The sequence below is a fragment of the Rhincodon typus genome, chromosome 39, assembly GCF_021869965.1.
Source record: "Rhincodon typus isolate 14 chromosome 39, sRhiTyp1.1, whole genome shotgun sequence".
Lineage (NCBI taxonomy): Eukaryota > Metazoa > Chordata > Chondrichthyes > Orectolobiformes > Rhincodontidae > Rhincodon > Rhincodon typus.
The window spans coordinates 7,754,528-7,776,757 of NC_063370.1; the positions used below are offsets into that span (position 1 = coordinate 7,754,528).

At 40.4% G+C, this 22,230-nt stretch overlaps 1 protein-coding gene across 1 annotated transcript; it reads right to left on the reverse strand.

Annotated features, from left to right (window-relative positions):
- Position 1: 1 nt before the first annotated feature.
- On the reverse strand, positions 2 to 21,995 carry ap2s1 (adaptor related protein complex 2 subunit sigma 1; the record flags this gene model as incomplete). Its single annotated transcript, XM_048618218.1, has 4 exons — positions 21,843 to 21,995; positions 6,072 to 6,185; positions 1,783 to 1,842; positions 2 to 19 (listed from the first exon to the last, which is right to left on the reverse strand). Coding segments are annotated over exons 1-4 (285 nt in total), but the record flags the coding sequence as incomplete, so codon positions are not given.
- Between the last annotated feature and the right edge of the window lie 235 nt (positions 21,996 to 22,230).

Here is a 22,230-nt window from a genome sequence, read left to right on the forward strand (position 1 = left end):
CATCCACCACCGTATACACCTGCAAACATGAGGAAAAGCTATTAGGTATATTATTCCCTAGAAATCCAGAATATTCACATCACAAGCACACATTCATCATGTCACTGGGTACTATCACTACTATTAAAATTTATAAATCAAAACGTCATTGTGCACCTATCAGTTTATTCACTGGATGATTATTGACTTGTCATGTATATTCAGCACTTTGTATTAATCATTGGATCTACAGATTCCAACAATTCCAGGTCAGAGATTGTGTGCTTCATGAACCTTTTCCCACCTGTCTTTATCTAAACGCATCAAAATGACTTCCATCCCTTTCTTATTCGTGTGCTCATCCAGTTTCCCCTCAAATATGTATTCTCCCAACAATATAATGCAGTAGCGAGTTCCATATTATAACCAAGCCTGGGAAAAGAAGTTTCTCCTGAATTCCCTATTGAATATATTAGTGACTACTTTACTTTTATGGCACCCACTACTGAGCTTTGCCACAAGCAGAAATATCCTGTCTATCTATATGGTTATGTAATTTGTGGTCAATTTTAAAGATATGCTGAAGCAAACTTATTGCTGTATCCTGACTTCCGTCCTTACATCAGTTCACTGAAGAGTGGATCAGCTAACCTGACATCTTTGTGTTTCAGAAATTTAATATCAAACAAAGGCTTCTTAAAATATTTGTTCTTGGGATACAAACCTCGCTAGAAAGGCAAGCATTTGTTGACGTTGCCTAACTGCCCTTGAGATACCAGGTGAGACTACTAGTTGAAAGCAACAATTTTCATCAAAATATTGTATTGTTAAAGCTCTGGACAACACAGTTCTTCATCCTTAGCTAAAAAGGGTTTCAAGCAAGGCAGAATACTGATTAATATAGGCAAGAGAGATCAATTTTCAGGTAATATTCCCCTTCCCTTGCCCCCACTACACCAACCACAATGAATTTGCATGGTACAAGGAAATTGCTGAACCTTGCTCAAACAAAGAGTAGGATAGTATTTATAAGGGTTGAATAAGTAGCAAGACTGTGACATAGGTACAGCAAGTGGTGAATTGAACCCTTTGGGATACAATTACATTGCTTGTCAAACTAATGCCGATTCAACATTCATGGAGAATTTAAGGAAAGGATAAAGGTGAGTGAATGAAATTTACTTAAAAGGTAAAATTGGATCTAAATTATAGATTATGCCCTGCCAGACTGGAGTTGGATTTGGAGGAGATGTAACATTGGCATAAAATGCTGGTAGCAATGAGAATAACTTTAGGGGCTGAAGTGAATGAACATGTTGGCACAACAGCAAAATGTGCTGGACAAATGGGCCTCAAAATTGACTAATCACAATCAAAATGCATCCAACATATTCTTAAAAGGGGCATTACAAACAGGTTAACCAGGTTTATTCAACTGAGCTATATTTGTATATTAAAAATCTCATGTATTTCCTGTACAGAAATTTTACCACTTGTCATCACAGTTTTCAACCTTGCTTTTCTGTCAACATTCTCAACATCTGCCAATTTTGCTACGTTAGCTGACACGGCACGCAGTAGCATAGTGGTCATATTACTCAACTAGCAGTCCAAAGGCCTGAACAAATCAAAAGCTGCAAGTTCAATCCCCACTACAGCAGGACAATGCTTAATTAAAACATTAGAGGTTAAGTCATCCTAGACCTCCTGCCCACTCTTGAGTGGCTAGGTTCTTGGTGGATTGGTAATAGGGGAAAACATGAAAAGACGGTTGGGGAGAAACAAAGCAGCAAAATGACTTACCTTGTAGAAGTTGAAGACAAGATCTAGTTCACAGACGTTATGGAAATATTCATTCAAAACCTGCAATAAAATGCAGACAACAAGCGAAACAATGTCACTACATCTTTATTCATACCCTTTTATTTAAATGTGGGATTCTGCTTGACCTTTGACAGTTCAAATTTTTAGCAGACCAGGAAACAAACAGTGGTTACTCTTAAAAAGAAAAGGTCAAAAGAACAGGACAAGGAAGTAGGACACTCAGAAGATAACCATTCTGTGATGGTTTGTTTTCCTATGAATGGCACAACTAGCTCCTGGAGGGCATAAATACTTCCTGCATATTATCTCACATTTTAATAGCCAATTTAGCAAACATCATTAGGCATTCAACATCTGAAGTCCAGGATTTGAAGACTGGTTCAATATCTGCGTGTGTCAGAGATCATTTCATGTTTCCATGTAAAATTCAATCAACAGTTTGTCTGATCAGATGGCCCATCTATATTCCATGAAAGCTCCTTGGTCACCCCATGCACATTTTCTTTCATTACACAAATACTTCAAATATGCTTACTTTTCAGACATCTCTGCCTTCAAATATGCAATCAGGACCTGGCACACTGTTGCTTCTTCTTAACACAAGCCTGACTTCCCCAATCTTCTCCTCCACTTAACAGTCTATAAGATTTTAAATTCCAAGCTGGATATCAACTAACCATGGCTGAAATAAATGAAGAATTTAGGAATTTAACACTGATAAAAGGTCACTATCACGAAGTACTAATCGTTTCTCTCTCCACAGAGGCTGCCAGACCTGTTTAATATTTCCAACATTACCTATTAGAAATGAAAGCAATTCATCTTTCACTCACTTGTCTACCATAACCTGACTCCTCACCTTGGCTTCTCAATATTTACAGACATTCCCCAGTTTGCAAATGGACTCGGTTCTTGAGTTTATGCGCGTGCTGAGTTGTATGAAAGATTGAAAACCGTGCAGGACAATATAAAAATAGCTGTTTGTATTCCAGGAAATGTTCATATGTTGGATCTTTAAAATTACACCCTTGTAATGGGATCACGTTCCTAAGTAGCGACATTCATAAGTCAGATATGTGCAAATTGGAGACCCTAGTACAATAAGAAATTTACATCTGCACATAATTTCCATTGGGAGTTTCCTCCAACATTCACAGTTACAATGGAAACTTGTTGAGGTTAAATGGCCAAGATGTAATTGCACACTTCTACAGGTGGAGGTGCTACATTTTCACAGTTGGCAGGAGGGTGAAATTACAGAACTGTGCACTGATTACAGCACAGAAGGCGGCCATTTAGCCCATTCTGGCTCTCTAAGATGAGCTCATTTAGTCTTACTCCTCCCCGCTATTCCTCGTCATCCTGTTCAGATAATCAGACATCTCTCTTTTGAAAGCCTCAATTGAATGCAACTCAACCACACTCTCAGACAGCGCATCCCAGATTCTAACCACTTATTGCTTAAACAAATTTCTCATGGTATAGTTACTTCTTTCGCCAATTACCTTAAATTGGTGTCTTCTGGTCTTGACCCTTCCGCCCACAGGTAAAGTTTCTCTCTACTTTGTACAAATGCCTCATGATTTTGAAAATCATCTCTTAATCTTCTCCAATCTAAGTAGTTATCCACACCCTCACTAAAGCATCACATCCTTCCTAAAGTGATGCATCCAGAATTGAATTACTTTTGTCCAGTTGAGGCCTACAAAATGTTTGAACAGATTCATCACATCCTCCTTGCTCTCGTACTCTATGCCCAGATTTGTAATTATAATGTCAAATTCACATGGACAGTTTAAAGTGCATATGGAGGACTTCATAATAATTACAAAGTATATAAAATTTAAATGAAGACTGAAATTCATCTGTGCACTGTGATACAATTATTCTCTGCCCCCTCATTGTGAAAACTAGATTTGATTTTGAAATAACTGCAAATTAATGGGCAAATATAAGAAGTATAAACTTTGTAAGATCATTTTCAGAACTTTCACCTCAATTATTTTCAGAGTACAAGTTTCTTGACCCCAGTACACAGCAAATCCAGAGGATGGGGGTGAAGATTTATACTCAGCTGCAATACTTTATAAATGGCTTTTGTGTTCTAAAGTAATAAGGCAATGTAAACTCTTTCACTAAATCTTACATGTAACTAACTTAAGGATTTAGATATATTGAATGAACCAGCCCAGCAACAGGCTATTCGGCTTATTGTGTCTGCACTGGCTCGTGGATAGAGACTTGATAGGTAAGAGCCTCATCCACCATACAATCATGCAGCGCAGCACAGCACATCCCAGTTGCAATTCTGCGTTTACTGTTGATCTCAGCCAGGCCAGATTGTAATAATTATTTGGCAATAAAATTGATACTCCCTGGGCTAGGGAAGAAGAAAATAATAGGGCTACTGCTCCTAATTGCTGGTCAATAGAAACCACACTGCAAACAATGTGAACATCAGGTAAGAGCAGGGCCATTATCACCAACGGGGCCTCTGATGGTTGAATTGTCTACTGATTCCCAGGACATAACACAAAGAATGGACACTTGTGTTAAGCACTGGCGTATTGGAGAAAACTACCATACCTCAATTGGAGGAGGTGGTGGGGGTCTTTTCGATGAGAAAGGTTACTGCCCTTCAGATTCAAACACTCTCTGGTCACTTTGCAGTGGTCCATTTACATAAATGATGTCTTCCAACTCCTTTCTAAAGCCCAGCCTTGGTAACATCCCTTTCCCTTACTGAAGAGACAAAGCAATCACGATTAACTAGCCCCATTAAAAGGGAGGAAGCAATTATAAACTTCCTGATAAATTAAAACATGCCTGCACACAAATTCAGTTTGCACAGATTTCCTGCCATAGCTGTAGCCCTTTGGTACCTTATGCAAGTGTCCATTCTTAAAGTAATATACCCAACAATGAAAATAGGTGGGCTGTTCGCTCATGGAAGGCATCACAAAAGGTCATATGTTGTATACACACAATTTAAAACAGGCACCCAGCAACAGGAAACCTAGATCTCCACACAACCTATTATTCTCTGCTTTTTACACATCCAGGGGTAGGATTCCTGATGGTGTTCCAGCTCAGATTCACAGGTCTTCACACTACATACCGGAATTGTATCACTCGGAGCAAAATTGGGAGATGATTGAAGTGGAAGTGTGGCAAGTCACAGAGCAGCAAAGTGGAAGGCAGTAGACATGGCTAAGGCTGGGATACAAGCAGGTATCTTCCAAACAGATTCATGGATTTCCCCAGCGCACCCATCCTAAGTGATCTTCTTGTTCTTGATAGCTCAGCATTCAAAGTACTATGATAAAGGTTTTTAATATATATTAAAATTTTGGAATTCGGGCTTTTTATGCAGATGGGTTTAGTTCAGTCCTGTGAAGTTTCTTTTGAAACTAAAGAGATAGGAAAGTCATTTGAAACAGTGATCTAAATACATCATCTCCATGGAAGCGTATAATTCAGTTAAGTGCATAGTGGGATAGCTGTGGAGTTAATGATGAAATGTTTATACTGCTGAGTTTGCAACAAACAAAGAAAACAGAATATTACTTTAGTTTGACTTCAGTTGAGAAGCATCAGGAGTTCAGTTCAGAAGAACTGTTCCCTCTCAGCAGAAGAATCAAGTTTCCAGTTCAGGAGAACAGTCACCTTAGCAGAAGGACCTTAGTTTATAAATATTCTTTCCCTGGCATTGAATATCTGTTAAGGATACGGCAGAAAAATAGGTTGAAAATTAGTTTAGAAAATTCTTAACATAAACAGCAAAAGTCTTTATAGATATAGCTTTGCTTGTTTCTCTGACTAACCTTGCATTCTTGGGTTAAAAAACATGCACAGCCTTGTGTAACTGTTCAGTGACTAACCACCATGGTAACACGAGATCATAAGAACTGGGCATAGGAGTTGTTAATTCAGCCCTTGAACCTACTCCACCACTTGACATGATCATGGCTGATCTCACCTTGATCCACTTCCCTGCCTGCTCTCCATAATCCTTCAGCCCAACAGCAAATATTAAACTTATGACCCAACAACCCAAGTTTCACGGTAGGATATGACTTGTTCAGTATTACCATCAGCTGGAATCATTACAATACTTTTTTTCTTTTTAAAATAGGTAGTCTTTTGGTGTTTGGGCCAGCAAATAACATGGACTACAAAGGTTTTAGGAAAGATTGTTCTATATGATCTGAGTCAAAATTAAAAACAGAGAGGTTATGTCAATATTTCAGGCTTCAGTTGCTTCTTACCTCTACAAAATTGTGGATAGCTTCCAGGTAGACCAGATTGTTGTCATTGACATCCACACAAATGCAGAAATAGAGCCCAGCATAACGCCGATAAATTATCTTGAAGTTTCGAAACTGCAAGAGGAATGCAACAGCTTATGAAACAATTGTGACCACTGATGAAGCAACTCTATTGGCAGCAGATACATTCAAGCTTTGTATATTCGCTGTCTTGTGTATTCTATTTCTGGTAATACTTTTCTCTTCACTTGTTTTAACCCTAAATCAAAAAGTAGAGCTTGAGAGTTCAAATCCTCAGGGCAAAGATAGGCCAGACCAGTCAGAGGAGTGAAACAAAGATAGAAATTGCTGGAGAAACTCAGCAGGTCTGGCAGCATCTGTGGGGTGAAAGCAGAGTTAACATTTCAGGTCCAATGACCCTTCATTGTCAAAAGTCTGATGAAGAATCACCAGCCTCAACATTAACTCTGCTTTCACCCCACAGAATCTGCCAGACCTGCTGAGTTTCTCCAGCAATTTATTTTTGTTTCAGATCTCCAGCATCCGCTGTTCTTTGTTTTGTTCCAGTTAAAGAGGTGGCAGGTTCTGCTCCCTGACGAAATGTGTAAGCACTGGATAGTAGACAAAAGTCGCTGTCCTTTCTTCCATGTCTGTTATCATTCACTTACCTCCTCATTCAGCAAATAACAGCCTTTTCCTGCACACCAGACATGAATATTTCCTTCTACAGTGGTGCCCTATGGCACTTCATCTTTCCATCTCTATTGTCCCCCAATTTGCCCAGGATCCTGCAACTCTTCTATTTAATACTGGTTCTAGCCTCTAGCTAAGCATATTCTGCGCATTAATTCCACAACAGTCACCTCATCTGGTACAAGGCTGCTATTTTTCCCAATTTACTTATCACCTAAATGTGCATAGCATGCAAGTTCAGGTTAGCTGTGATCCTGATGCATTACATAGACCCCTTCCACGGCAACGTTCCCTTTACCATTGGTTAGTATGTTGACACCCATTTTCCCAACTTACACAAATATGACTACTTAGGCAAAAAGTACTGGAAGACACTTGGTTACTATGGAACCAAAGACATTGGATCAATGGGAACATTTTTGATTCAAGTAGTACTTAAGAGGCTTGGGCGCGAAATCTAGTCTAACAGTTCAGCGCAGTAGTGAGTGAGTGCTGCACAGTTGGAGGGCCTGTTTTTCAGATCAAACACTAAACTACAGTCTTGTCAGGTGAATGCAAAAGAATAACACGAAGAAGAAATATTTGGAGGGATATGGGCCAAGTGCAGGCAGGTAGGACTAGTTTAGTTTGGGATTATGGTCAGCATGAACTGGTTGGACTGAAGGGGTCTGTTTGTGCTGTGTGACTCTATCCCTTAACTCCATTTGAAGACAAGCAGGGAGATTTCTCGAGGTGTTTTGGCTGCCATTTGATCCACAACCAGCTAAGAGATCGAGAAAAATGTGTTTGATTGCTTTGAATTGATGGTCAACACCAAATACCACAAAGCTGTGTCTAGCAGCTGGAAGAAAGCAGGCAATTTGTTTAAAAGTAACTGTATAATACATTTTATCAAATACTGTAAGTTGAAAATTTAAATGTATCCCATCTTGTCTCCTCTGTACAAATGCATTAAAAAAATGTAAACACAAGAATGGTTTTCTAGACGCCAACACAAGCAGATGTGGTTTCAGTTTCTCTTTCCTTCATGATAAAATGTATAGTCAGAAAAACATTTGAACTGGTATCAAGTGGTTGGCAGGGCAATGTGGCAGAGAACTGATGTAACCTTGCCTAGGTTTAATTTGCATCAATCTCATCCCTGCAATTTACTCTACTATTCAGGATTCCAAACACTTGGAGAAAAAGTGACTTGCAGCAGCGTTTGCAAAGAAGGGGAGGGAAGAAAAACATGTAGCTACTAAATAAGTTATGCTTGCTTCCATCCTCAAATGAAGGTGGGGAATGAAATGATTCAGTGTAGAATATATCAACAGAACAGCTTATGGACAGCATTACAATGTTCCTGTCCTTACTAAACACATAGACTCTTTAGCAATATTTGAGAGAGCAAAGCTAGGTTGATTTTCTTTTATCCTCCCTAGCTGGGAAATGCTGGGTTGAACTGAAGTGTCTCAATTCCAGTCACGGAAATGATCTGCCAGAGGGGTATTGGACTCCAGAGGTCAGCACAGCTCAGTGTCAGAAAAGACAGTGCATTTTCCCACTGAGCCAGAGGAGTAGTTGTGCTCTCTTACATTTGATCCTTGTTTAACAGATCACAGTACGTGACAGACAAAACAGGTCATGTCCATCGTCCCTGGCATTCGTTCCCATCTGGAGCATTTCTTTTTGATGAATCAGTTTCTGGGGTCTAAATGGCATTAATATTTCTTTCACGACTCATTAAGAGTCTGTCAGTTCCAAGTCCCTGTCTTGGCATTAACCAAGCTCCATCCCTCACTCTATTCTCTTCGCTCAGTCATATGTTAATGACAGATTACAGAGTCCGTCAAAGCTATATGTTGATTGGCTAAATGATCATGCATGTGGAAAAGGACAGAAGAAAGAAAAAACCCCGCCCATGTCAACAGTTGAAGGCAGTGGTAGTAACGGACTGACAATAAGACAAATCTGTCTATAAATCACCATACCGACTGAAAGATGCAAAGCCGTCTTTGCAAAATTACTCACCATTAAACAGTAATTCAAACTTATAAGAGGCACCTTCATACTGTCACAAATGTTCTGGAGCACACCATGATTAAATGTGCAGATATTAAAAGGTGTCTTTTGAAGATATCTTAGGGAAGAAATTCCAAACATGGGGAAAGGTTGCCAAAGCTCTGTCACTAAGGGTGATGGGGTGAGAATGAAAAAGATCTAAGTGGGGAGTAGAGACTGGAGGTGAAGTGATGAGGTGGTCTGGGAAGGCACAATGTAGAACAAAACCGTGGAGGTGAGAACATCTCAAGTTGACAAACTTATAGCTGAAAAATAGGGAGACAGGGAGAAAGCGAAGACTGAAGCAAAAACAGAAATTGTTGGAAAAGCTCAGCAGGTCTCGCAGCATCTTGCCTCACAGCAACAGGGACACGGGTTTTATTCCACCCTAGGGTAACTGTCTATGTCGAGTTTGCACATTATCCCGGTGTCTGCATGGGTTTCCCCCAGGCGCTCTAGTTTCCTCCCACAGTCCAAAGATACGCAGGTGAGATGGATTGGCCATGTTCAATTGTCTGTAGTGTTCAGGGATGTGCAGGCTAGGTGGGTTAGCCATGGGAAATGCAGGGTTACAGGAATAGGGTGGGGGGTGGGTCTGGGTGGGATGTTTTTCGGGGGGTCAGTGTTTTCTCGATAGGCCGAATGGCCTGCTTCCACACTGTAGGGATTCTATGATCTGCCTCCTTCTTGAAAACACAAAATGCTTTGGTTTCAATTAATTTCCATGGTAGTGAATTCCACAGGCTCACCACTCTCTGGATGAAGAAATTTTTCCTCATCTCAATCCTAAAGAGTTTACCCCTTATCCTTAAACTATGGCCCCTAATTATAGAGTCATAGACATAGAGTCATTACAGCACAGAAACAGACCCTTCAGTCTAACTCGTCCGTGCCGACCAAGTTTCCCAAACTAAACTAGACCCATTTGCCGGTGTTTGCCCAATAGTCCTCTAAAGCTTTCCTATTCATGTACTTGTCCAAATGTCTTTTAAATGCTGTAACTGTACCTGCATCTACCACTTTCACTAGCAGTTTATTCCACATACAAACATCCCTCTGTGTGAAAAAGTTGCCCGTCAGGTCCCCATTAAATCTCTCTCCTGTCACCTTAAAATTATGCTGTCCAGTTTTGAACTCCCCAGCAGTTCTCGCAAGGGACCCACCATTCATTGTGTATATCCTTCCCTTATGAGACGTCCCATCACCCTGCACTTATTGGAATTAAATTCCATCTGCCGTTGCTCTGCCTAATTTCAGCTGATCAGTACTATATCCAGTTCTGATCGCCCTGTAGTAGGAAGGATATTAAAGCTAAAGAGGGTTCAGAAAAGATTTACCAGGATGTAGCCAGGAATGGAGGGTTTGAGTATCAGGAAAGGCTGGGACTTTCACTGGAGTGTAGGTGGTTGAGGGGTGACCTTATCAAAGTTTATAAAACAATGAGAGCTATAGGTAAGATGAATCACATGTGTCTTTTCCCTAGGGTTGGGGATTTCAAGACTAGGGGGCTTTTTTTTTTTAAGGAGAGAGGAGAAAAATTAAAAAAAAGACATGAATGACAACTTTTTTTTAAAACACAGAGTGATTCATATGTGGAATGAACTTGGGAAGTGAAAAATGCAGGTACAGTTACAAAGTTTAAAAGACATTTGGATAAGTACATGAATACGAAATGTTTGGAAGGATATGGGCCAAGCACAGGCAGGTGGGACTAGTTTAGTTTGGGATTAAGATTCTATGACCATCCCTCCTCACTATCAACACTACCACTAATTTTAATGTCATCTGCAAACTTACTAATTATACCTTCGACATTTATATCCAAGTCGGCAATGTATACACAAACAGCAAGAGTTCCAGCACTGAACCCTGTGGTACATAGCTAGTCATAGGCTTCCAATTACAAAATCAACCCTCCACTGTCACCGTTTGCCTCCTATTTGCAAGCTAATTTTGGACCCAGTTTGCCAAGCCTTGCATCCCATGAGCTCTTAACTTCTGCACCAACCTTCTATGTGGTACAATGTTAAAGGTCTGACTGAATTTCATATAAACCACATCGAATGTGCTGCTCTCATCAATATCTAGATTTTCCCGCCATCAGGAGCATCCTTTCTGTATCTAACCTGTCTAGTCCAGTTAGAATTTTATAGGTATATATGAGATCTTCCCCCTTATTCTTCTAAACTCTAGTGTATACAATCTTAACTCAACGTCTCCTCATTCACAAGTCCTGCCACCCCAGGAATCAAGCTGGTAAACCTTTGCTGCACTCCTTCTAAAGCAGGAACATAAGCCTCAGATAAGGAGTCCAAAACTGACATAATATTCCAGGTATGGCCTCAACAATGCCCTGTATAATTGCAGCTAGACACTCTTGTTCCTGTACTCAGCAACAACCCCAACAATATTGATATTAAAACGTGCTGCAATTGTCTTGACAGATTAAAACTGAAGGCTCCAAGCTGTAAAGACAGGATGGCTGCTACAGGTTTGGTTTTGATCTGTGCTGTACATGGAATCTTAGCCAAGTAACATTAGGCATGCTATAACTAACTAGAGCACCTGCAGTATGGATATGTCTGGGCCAGTGAAGAGGAATTAGCCAGGGCCTCCAGTCCTAAAGACTATACTGGAAGTGTGTGTGGTAACCAGATGAGGACATCGCTGGGCTCAGTTTTGTCACCCTTCGATTCACATAGACAGATGGCATTCGCTGTTAACGTTTACACAGAAACAACTGTCTCTTGGGTGCATCTATCAACGTGATCTTGATCCATTTTATCACCACCCATCATTCATTGAGTTTTTTTCTTTTAAGATTTGCTGATAAAAATTATTTAGTATAACAAGGTAAATTAAATGTTGGTCTGTCACTGGGAAAATTCAATGGCAGAGCATTTAGAAGCACATAATATGATGAAGCAGAATCAGCACGCCTTCATAAAGAGGAATTATGCCTAACAAATTTATCAGAATTCTCTGACAAGGTAACAAGCAGGATAAATAAAGGGGAAGCTGTGGATGTACTGTATCTGGATTTTGAAAAGGCGTTTGATAAGGTACTACACGCTAAACTACTTAATAAGAGCCCATGGGTTTGGAGCTACTATACAAGCATGGATAGAGGATTGGCTAACTAAGAAGACAGGGAATTCAGATAAGGGGGTATTTTCAGGATGCAACCTGTAGCTAGTGGAGTGCTATAGCGATCAGAGCTAAGGCCACAGTTATTTACAATATATAGTCACGACTTAGACGAAGAAAGTGAATGTACTACAGCTACGTTTGCAGATGACACAAAAGTAGGAAGGCCAAATGGTGAGGATGAGCACAGAGAGTCTACAGAGGGATATGGACAGGTTAAGCAAGTGGGTGAAAAACGTGGCAGATGGAACATAATATAGGAAACTGTGAAGATGTGCACTTTGGTAGGAAGCATACGTAAGTTGAATAGTATTTAAATGGAGAAAGACTGCAAAAAGTGACAGAACAGAAGGATTTGGGAGTTCACGTGCATGAATCATAAGAAGCTAGCATTCAAATTCAGTAGGTAATAGGGAAGGCAAATGGAATGTTGGCCTTTATTTCAAAGGGAATGGAGTATAAAAGTAGGGATGTTTTGCTAAACATGCAAGGCACTAGTCAAACCACATTGGAATACTGGGAACTGTTTTGGGCCCTTTATTGAATGAAAAATGTACCAGCAATGGGGGCAGTCCAGAAAATATTCATTAGGCTGATACCAGGTATGGAGGGATGGTCTTATTGGAAAGGCTCAGTAGGTTGGGTTTGTAATCGTGGAATTTAGAAGAATAAGAAGCTTACTGAGACATACAAAACCCTTAAGGGACTTGACAGGGTTGCTGCAGCAAGGTTGTTTCCCCTTGTGGGAGGGTCTAGGACCAAAGGACATAATCTCAGAATAAAGTGTTGCCCATTTAAGATAGTGATGAGAAGCAATTTCTTCTCTCAGAGGGTAGTGAATTTATGGAATCATTTGCCACAGTGGACTGTCAAGGTGGAGTCATTAACAACATTCCCTCTAAGCTCTGTTGCTGTGCAAGTGTGCAGTTTCTCCAAGATTCTGCGCACGTCAACTGGCATCGGCACGCTGATTATACAATTGACTTCTGCTTCCAGAAGTTGCTACCACACATGGACCGCAGAGTCCTGCACGGCTGGAAAGAAAATTAGAGGGAACGCTGTTGACTATATTCAAGGCTTAGACAGACATTTAATCAATAAAGGAATCAAAGATGATAGGGAAAAGACAGGAAAGTATTGAGGATTATCAGATCACCAATAATTTCATTGAATGGTTTACTTCTGCCCCTATGACTTCTGGTTTTGTGGTTACTGCAACAGCAGACTCATAGATAGCACAGAAGGAGGTCAGCTCTGCTAGCCAACAAAAATCTGGCTTCACCAGTAGCATTTTTTAGCTTAGGCCCATGTCTATGGGGGCTATGGCAACGCAAATTAATATCCTAATATTACTCATAGAGTCATACAGCACGGAAACAGACCCTTGAGTCCAACTCGTCCATGCCAACCAAGTTTCCCAAACTAAACTAGTCCCACTTGCCCATATCCCTCTAAACCTTTCCTATTCATGTACCTATCTAAGTGTCTTTTAAATGTTGTAACTGTACCCGCACCCACCACTCCCTCTGGTAGCTCATCCTACATCTGAAACACCCTCTGTGTGAAAAAATTGCGCCTCAGGTCCCTTTCAAATCTTTCTCCTCTCACCTTAAAAATATTCCCCCTAGTCACCCACCCTGGGGGAAAAGACTTTTGCTATTCACCCTATCTATGCCCCTAACGTCACCTCTCAAACTCCTACACTCCAGTGAAAAAAGTCCCAGCCTACCCATATAACTTAAACCCTCCAGTCCCAGCAACATCCTGGTAAATCTTTTCTGAACTCTTTCCAATTTAATAAAATCCTTCCTGTAGCAGGGCGACCAGAACTGTACACAGTACTCCAAAAATGTCCTTGCCAGCATCCTGTACAACCTCAGCATGACGTCCCAACTCCTTTACTCAATGGTCTGAGCAATGGAGGCAAGCGTGCTAAATACATCTTCTTAACTATCGTCTACCTGTGATGCAACTTTGAAAGAAATATGTACCTGAACACCCAGGTCTCTCTGTTCGGCAACACTACCTTGGACCCTACCATTAACTATATAAGTCCTGCCCTTGTACGTTTTACCAAAATGCAATACCATGCGTTTATCCAAATTAAACTCCATTTGACACTTCTTACACCATGCGCCCAATTGATTAAGATCCCTTTGTAATCTTAGAAAACCTTCTTCACTATTGACAATACCATTAATTTTAGTATCATCTGCAAACTTACTAACCATGCCTCCTAAATTCTCATCCAAATCATTTATATAAATGACAAACAAAAGTGGACCCAGCACCGATCACTGCAGAACATCGCTGGTCATAGGCCTCCAGTCTGAAAAACAACCATCCACTACCACCCTCTGTCTCCTACCATCAAGCCAATTTTGTACCAAATTGACAAGCTCACCCTGAATCCAATGTGATTGAACTTTACTAATTAGTCTACCAAGCAGAACCTTACTGAAGGCTTCACTGAAGTCCATGCAGACAACATCTATCACACTGTCCTTATCAATCTTTTTGGTTACATCTTCAAAAAAAAACACATTCCAGTTTGTGAGACATGATTTACCACACACAAAACCATGCTGACTATGCCTAATCAGTTCTTGCCTCTCCAAATGCACATAAATCCTATCTTTTAGGATCACCTCCGACAACGTACCCACCACTGATGTCAGACTCTCAGGTCTATAGTCCCAGGTTTTTCATTATAGTCTGTCTTAAATAAAGGCATATTAGCAACCCTCCAGTCCTCAGGCACCTCACCCATGGTTATAGATGATGCAAATATTTCTGCTAGGGGCCCCGTAATTTCCTCCCTAACTTCCCACAATGTGCTGGGATACACTTGATCAAGTCACAGAGATTTATCCACTTTTATGTTTTCTAAGACCTCCAGTACTTTCGCTTTGGTAATATGAATTGTTTTCAAAGCACAATATTTATTTCCCTGAGTTCTCTAGCCTCCCTTTATTTCTCCACAGTAAAAACTAATGTTAAATATTCATTTAATAACTCTCCCATCTCGAGGTTCAACACAAAATTGACCTCGTTGATCTTTAGCAGGCCCTACTCTCTATTCTTTTGCTCTTAATGTACTTGTAGAATCTCTTTGGATTATCTTAACCTTATCTGCCAAGGTTATTTCATGTTCCTTCATTGCCTTCCTGATTTCTCTCTTAAGAATATCCCTACACTCTTTATACTCTTCAAGAGATTCACCTGTTCCCAATGTCTATACCTAATCGATGACTCCTTCTTATTCTTGATCAGAGCCTCAATATCTTTATTCATCCATTGTTCCCTAATCATACTAGCCTTACTCTCACACTAACAGGAACATAATGCTTCCAAACTCATTACCTCACTTTTGGAAGCCTCCCACTTTCCAATTGCATATTAGAGCTTCTGACTCAAATACCTTTTCGGCAGTGAATTCCAGATTCCCATCATCCTCTGAATGAAATAAATTCTCCTCTTAACATTTTGCTTAATTCTATGCCCCCTGGTTATTGATCCCTCTCTTCATAGAAGAAAGTGCCTTCCAATCCATCCTATTTTCACTTCGCCAAGGAAAACATCAGCCTATCCAATCTTTCCGCATTGCTCAGATCCTCCAGGCTAGGCAACATCCCAGTAAATAAAAACCGAAAGAACTGCTGCAAATCAAGAACAAAAACAGAAGTTGTTGGAAAAGCACAGTAGGTTTGACAGCATCTGTGAAGAAAAATCAGAGTTAACGTTTTGGGTCCATTGACTCTTCCTCAGAACTGACGGTGGGCCATCGGTTCAGAGGAAGGGTCACTGGACCCGAAATGTTAACTCTGATTTTTCTTCACAGATACTGCCATACCTGCTGAGCTTTTCCAGCAATTTGTTTTTGTAGCATCCCAGTAAATCTCCTCTGACCCTTTATAGTGTAATCACACCCTTTCCGTAAAGAGGTGACTTAAACTGCATATAATACTTTGAGTTGTGATCTAACTAGCCTTTTATATAGTTCTAGCATATCCTATAAGATGATAAGAAATAGGAACAGAGAAGGTCTTTCGGCCCCTAGAGCCTGCTCTGCCATTTAATAGGATCATGGCTGAGAGCACATTTCTCACATCCACCTTCCTGCCCTTTCCCCATCACTCTCGACTCCCCTACTGATCAAGAATCTATCTCAGCCTTCAATATAGACAAGGACTCTACCCCCATAGCTCTCTGCGGCAAGGAATTCCAAAGAAACACAACCTGCTGAGAGAAGAAAGTCCTCCTCATTTCAATCTCAGATTGCTGCCTTTTTATTCTGAGACTGTGCACTTTAGTCCTAGACTCTCAAGTGAGGGGAAACATTCTCTCATCATTTACCCCGTCAAGCCCCTTAAGAATCCTAAATGTTTCAATGAGATCACCTCTCATTCTTCTAAATTCTAATGAGTACAGTTCCAACCTGTTTAATCTTTGCTCACGAGATTACCCTTCCATACTGGGGATCACCCTAGTGAACTTTCTCTGAATACCTCTAACGAAATAATACAACTTCTTAAATAAGGGGACTAAAACTGCTCACAGTACTCCAGATAGGGTCTCATCAGCACCTTGTACAATTGCAGTAAAACCTCCCTACTCTTATAACTCCTACCCATTTGAAATAAAGGCCAACATTCCTTCAGCCTTCCTGATTACCTGCTGCCCATTCAGTAGCTTTCTGTTTTGTGCATGAGTATCCCTTTGTGCTACAGCTTTCAGAAGTTTCTCTCCACTTAAGTAAATTTTTTTTTAGTTCTCCCTTCCAAAATTAACAACTACACATTTTCCCACATCATAGTCCATTTGCCAACTTTTTGCCCGCTTACTGAACCACTCAATATCTCCACATAAACTGTTTGTATCCCCTCCACAACTTGCCTTTCCATTAATTTGGCCTTCTTGCTCTTGTATTCTATACCTTGGGGCAATAAAGGCAATAATCCCATTTGCATTCTAAACCACCTTATTTATGTGCCCTACGACTGTCTGGATCTACAGGCATGCTTAAAGGTTCCTCTGATCTTCAGTGCTGAAATGTAAATAAAAATGTTTTTAACATTTGCGAATAATTTTCATTAACCAATTCAAAACATTTTTGAAACCAAGTTTAACAGAGGTGCAATGACGAGAAGCCAATCTATGCTGTTTTTAACATGCCAGGCACAGTTCTCATTTTGCCTGACTTTCTGAGGCTTACAGTCTTTTCCTGATAAATTATTGTTCAACCTCAGAGTCCATGGCACTGTTAACTGTGTTATTGAAAGGATACTTATTTGTAATCTGATAAGCATGCCGTGTCCAAATACTAACTGAGGAATAGCCACATGGGCCAATATCAGTGAGCTGTTAATGCCTCAGCATAAATCAGTGGCTCATGAAGAACAAAGGAAATAGAAATGTTTTTCAGAAAGAACTCGAGTTCCACTGCTCACTGGTGTCATGCTAAATGCATTATACTCAGTAAGGGCTGATAGATTTTAAAAAATCAGAATACACTGTTTTCAGTTCATCAAAATCTTCAAGTTGGCATGAGTGACAGCCTAATCACAATGTCTACTTAGATTGTGCAGGTTGGTACTCCATGATTTCAGCATACAGGGCCTTGACGTTGGAATGGCTAAAATTGAGAAGGAAGTGAGTAAGGATTGAGCCTTTGTGCACTCCTGTGTTTTGCTGCAATAACACTCAATGTTACTATTCTGCAGCTCTTTTGTCTGTTGTTTTCAGGTCTGAAATTGAATCCTGTTTACCATTAAAATACGCTCATTGATACAGTGATGTTGCCAGTCTGTGCATGACCCTGATTGTAAAGCTGTTTGAACTTATGGGTCTGGAGGTTTGTTGAAGACTGTTATTAGCATGATACATTTTTGATGGATGTGAACTAAATCAGAACACTGAAACCTGCTATTATCAGCATTTGGAGATATGTGTATGAAAATGGGAGGACAGTTTAATTGTTTTCAGAATCAGAGGCCCCATGATATGCAACATGGGAGGCTCCTGACAACAAAACTCTTGGGGAATCTTGGCTTGGTTGGTTGGTGTACCACCTGGAGTGGTACTTATTGCTAGAGAACAGAAAGATTATTTATTTCTGCCAGTGATATGCATGCTGTGTATCAGCAAGGAATAGCCACATGGGCCAGATATCAGTGAATTGCTACTGCCACAGTACAAATCAGTGCTGTCTAAAGAGGGGGGAAAATAGAAGTATTTTTCAGAAAGAACGAATCCCGTTGCTCATTGGTGCCATGGTAAGCTGACTTTGTGCAGTAGGAGCTGTAAGATTTAAAAAACAGTCAGTACTCAGAGGACTAATATGACTCTCATAACACCAAAGAAGTAAACAAAACAGTGAACAAACAGCAACGCAGCACAGGGCTAATTGGAGCAGTATGTGAAACTAATGACTCAAAGGCAATCAAGTTACATATTAGATATGTCCCACTAGAGCAGCATTGTGAATACATGAGTGTCACTCTCTTGAAATACTACCCACTAAGATTACATGCAGGCAGATGTTACTGTCTGTGGGGTCATCCTTCTGTTGATTCTGCCAGATGTTAGTATTCACTTTTAGTGACAAATGACCAGAATTAGCTGTAGTATTTGGACAGCTATTTCTTTTATAAATCTGTTAAAGGCATCGGCTTCGAGAATTCCAAAATAAAACCGGATATGTTAATTGCAACATCTCCAACTGTTGGCTCAGTGGAGATTAATTCATTCATTACAAATCAGGAACTAAATCAATGATCTTCTGGTTAAAGGCTCAGTGCCGTTTGCAGAGCAGCCAGGTTCTTCCCCCTTTCAGTGGTGAACTCATTACCTAATACAAAGTAAGTTTAAAGAAAAACAGCAGAAGGTTAAATTTTCAGTGTATTGTGGATTGTTGGATCTCAGCTGGGGCAGTGTGGGGTGTTGCAATTTATTTGAGAAAGCAGAGTCAGGCAGAAGGACATCTTGCCCCAGACTGCTATCAGCAACATCCCCAGCACCCACACACAACCCACTGGAAAGGGTGCACACGTGAATATTGGATGAATCGGACTCAGCTGCCTAAACTGACTGATAGTCTATTGACAAACGGCCATGGCTCGCATGCAAATAATAATTGGTGGGTCAAGCTACCCAAGGATGATGCCTGCAGAAGAGGTGTACAGCAAATTGACAAAAAAAAACTGTTCAAGGCTGAAGTCAACATCCAGTGCAACAACATTATTTCCTTTATAGTGTTATGGACCAGACCAGACCCCCTCAAAGTATCTTAAGATAGTCTAGACCCTAACCTTTTCTTATTTTAAAGGTAAGTATAAGATGTTGCATTCCAGATGCAATTCGGTTGGTCAAACTACCAGATTTGAAACAAAGCACAGTCTATTCATATACCCTAGTTAAAATAGAATAAAAGAAAAAAAATTGGTTTAGCTATAGCTCTATTAGAAAACTTAACAGAATAATAGATTAGTTAGTTACTAAACAGTAACTGTTCCAACATAGTAACATCCCATAAACACACCCTTGGCAAAAGGCAAATTCAGAAAACAAATTGTCTTACATGAAACTCTAGCAGTAGGAAGAGAACCTCAAGCTTTTAGCTGTAACCAAGAGAGGAGAGTGTAGCAGGGAGAGAGGTACTGCAGCTGCCAAACCTTGCTGTGACTCCAGCAACAACTGCGACTGAAAAACTAAGAAATTAAAAATCTTGGTTCTGACAGAGCTTGGCCACACCCACTCAGGCTGCTTCTATTGTTCCAACTTTTAAAAATCCCCAAGGCCTCACAAGCTGCTTACGAGTTTTCAATAGACATCTCAGCACCTCCAATTTAAAATTTTTCTTTTAAAGAAAAGGTCAACATCTGGATGGGTATATGAATAGGAAGTGTTTGAAGGGACATGGGACAAATACTGGCAAATCAGACTAGATTAATTCAGGATATCTGGTTGGTATGGATGAGTTGGACTGAAAGGTCTGTTTCTATGCTGTTCAGCTCTATGGCTGTATGAGTCTAAGATAACTTCTTAAAGCCATAGTATCATCACAATAGGGAAGAAGTTCTAGACAGTGAAGATTGACCTGCATTCTGGTTCAACTTGCGTGAATTTAAGGAATTTTAATTTCAGCTTCCTTTAAGAATTCTCTCTAAGAATGTGCCTTTGCACATTCCTAACAGACATCTGTGTCTGAACACCCAGTCAAGCTGAAAGCTTCACATTTTAAATTGGGACTAACATCTGGCAGTGCTAACATGAGAAACTTCCCTTAAACAGCAACACATACAAATGTAGGCTTTCTACATTACAAAACAGTGGCATTGACATTTGAACAATGCTGATTTGACTCTGGTGAGACATACCCAAAATGTAAATTGTTTTTTTGGATGGAACATGTAAATTGTTTTTTTGGATGGAACCTACACAAACTGCAGCTATGTACCTTTTAGTTTATTCATTCATAGAATGTGGACATCACTGGCTGGGCCAGTATGTCATGACCATTCTAACTGTCCCTTGAGAAGGTGGTGGTGCAGTCACATTCTTAGTGTAATTACAATCACAGTGATGAAGGGAGTCCTAGGATTTTGATCCAGTGATAGTGAAGAAATGGCAATATATTTCCATGTCAGGATGGTATGAGGTTTGGATGGGAACTTGCAAGTGCTTGTGTTCTCATGTACTTGCCACCCATGTCCTTCTAGTTGACGGCTTCCCAAAGTGGGGCTCAGGGCCTCAAGTGGGGTAGCAAGCTGGAATTTTGGAGTTATAAATTCTGAGGCAGTAATGATTGCTGTGGAACTCTGACAAGAGTCATAACAACTGCACTCCTTCTTTAACAAGTTCCCAGTCTCAGATTGGGGTTACCACAATAGGATCACAGTGAGAAGAAGTTTGGGAAATACTGCACTAAATTGTAGGGATTATGGGTTTAGAAGGTGCTCGCAAAGAAGCCTTGATCAATCTTTCAGCAAAAACACTCAGTTTGCACTTTTCTTTCAATATACTAGTTACTCAAATGTTTTTTTTGAAGTAGAATTCATCTGCTTTATCACTCCTTATGTCACGACGCATCATCCAATACCAATAGGGTGGTCAGATTATCTTTTCTATCAAGTTGACTGCCACATTTCCTACTGTGACTACACTTCAAAATTATTTCAATGGTTGTAAAGGGCTTTGGAATATCATGACGTTTGCAAAGTGATTTTTAAAAATGTCTTGCTAACCCACAGGGCTGATGCATTTGAGAGCAATCTTTGAAGAGCATTCTTATCTCCTTTACCGTTGGAAATTCAGCCTCCAGTTACAGAGCTGAAACAATGAACTCTGCTTGTTGTACAAGAAAAAGCATCAATTACCCCCATATCCCCACACCCCAGTTCAACTACATGATGTATCTTTTTACAATGTGGATTCTTCTCTAATCACCCACCCCTTCCAAAGCATTTTATTATGGTGGATACCATTTTGTAGCAAACACCCACTGTCGGAAAGGTAGAAACAAAATTAATCACGCAACCAAGTGACTATACTTTATGTGAGAGCACAGAATTTAGGTATCAATACGCTATTCAACTGAGAGAACGTCACAAATGAGCCCATATTCACAGATGTTTTCCAGCAACAGTATGGCCAGAAATCAGGAGGAAAGCTCTTGAGCTAATTTATCCTGTTCTTAGTCCAGATGTACTAATGGCAGCTGCAGGATGCTTGACTACCAATGTGCACATGTTTGATAATGTTGTATGACAAGGAGGAAGTGAAATCATGCACAGAAACCAAGTACCAAATTCAGTTAGAGATGAAGAACCACACTCGCTCCAATAACTTGACCACAGCAGCCTCAAAAATCCTGAAGCCATACCGTACCTCCACAAAGTTGGTGTGTTTGGCATCACGTACGGTCACCACTGCATGAACCTCCTCAATGAGCTTCTGTTTCTCATCATCATCAAACTGCATATACCACTTTGCCAAGCGGGTTTTCCCAGCACGGTTCTGAATAAGGATGAAACGGATCTAAAGAGAGAAAAGCAAACTGCTGAACTGAAGTGGTGATTTTTTTGATTGAATTAGTGTCAATGGGAAAATTTTGCAACAACCTTACACGAGAAATACCAACGAAACCTTTTCACCCCTTATTACTTTGCAAAGTATGCTCCCTTCCATTTCTTCTGTGCAACATGTCTGGGTGCAGTACCCAGTGAACAAACTCCTCCCCCCCCCCCCCCCCCCCCCCCCCCCCCCCCCCCCCCCC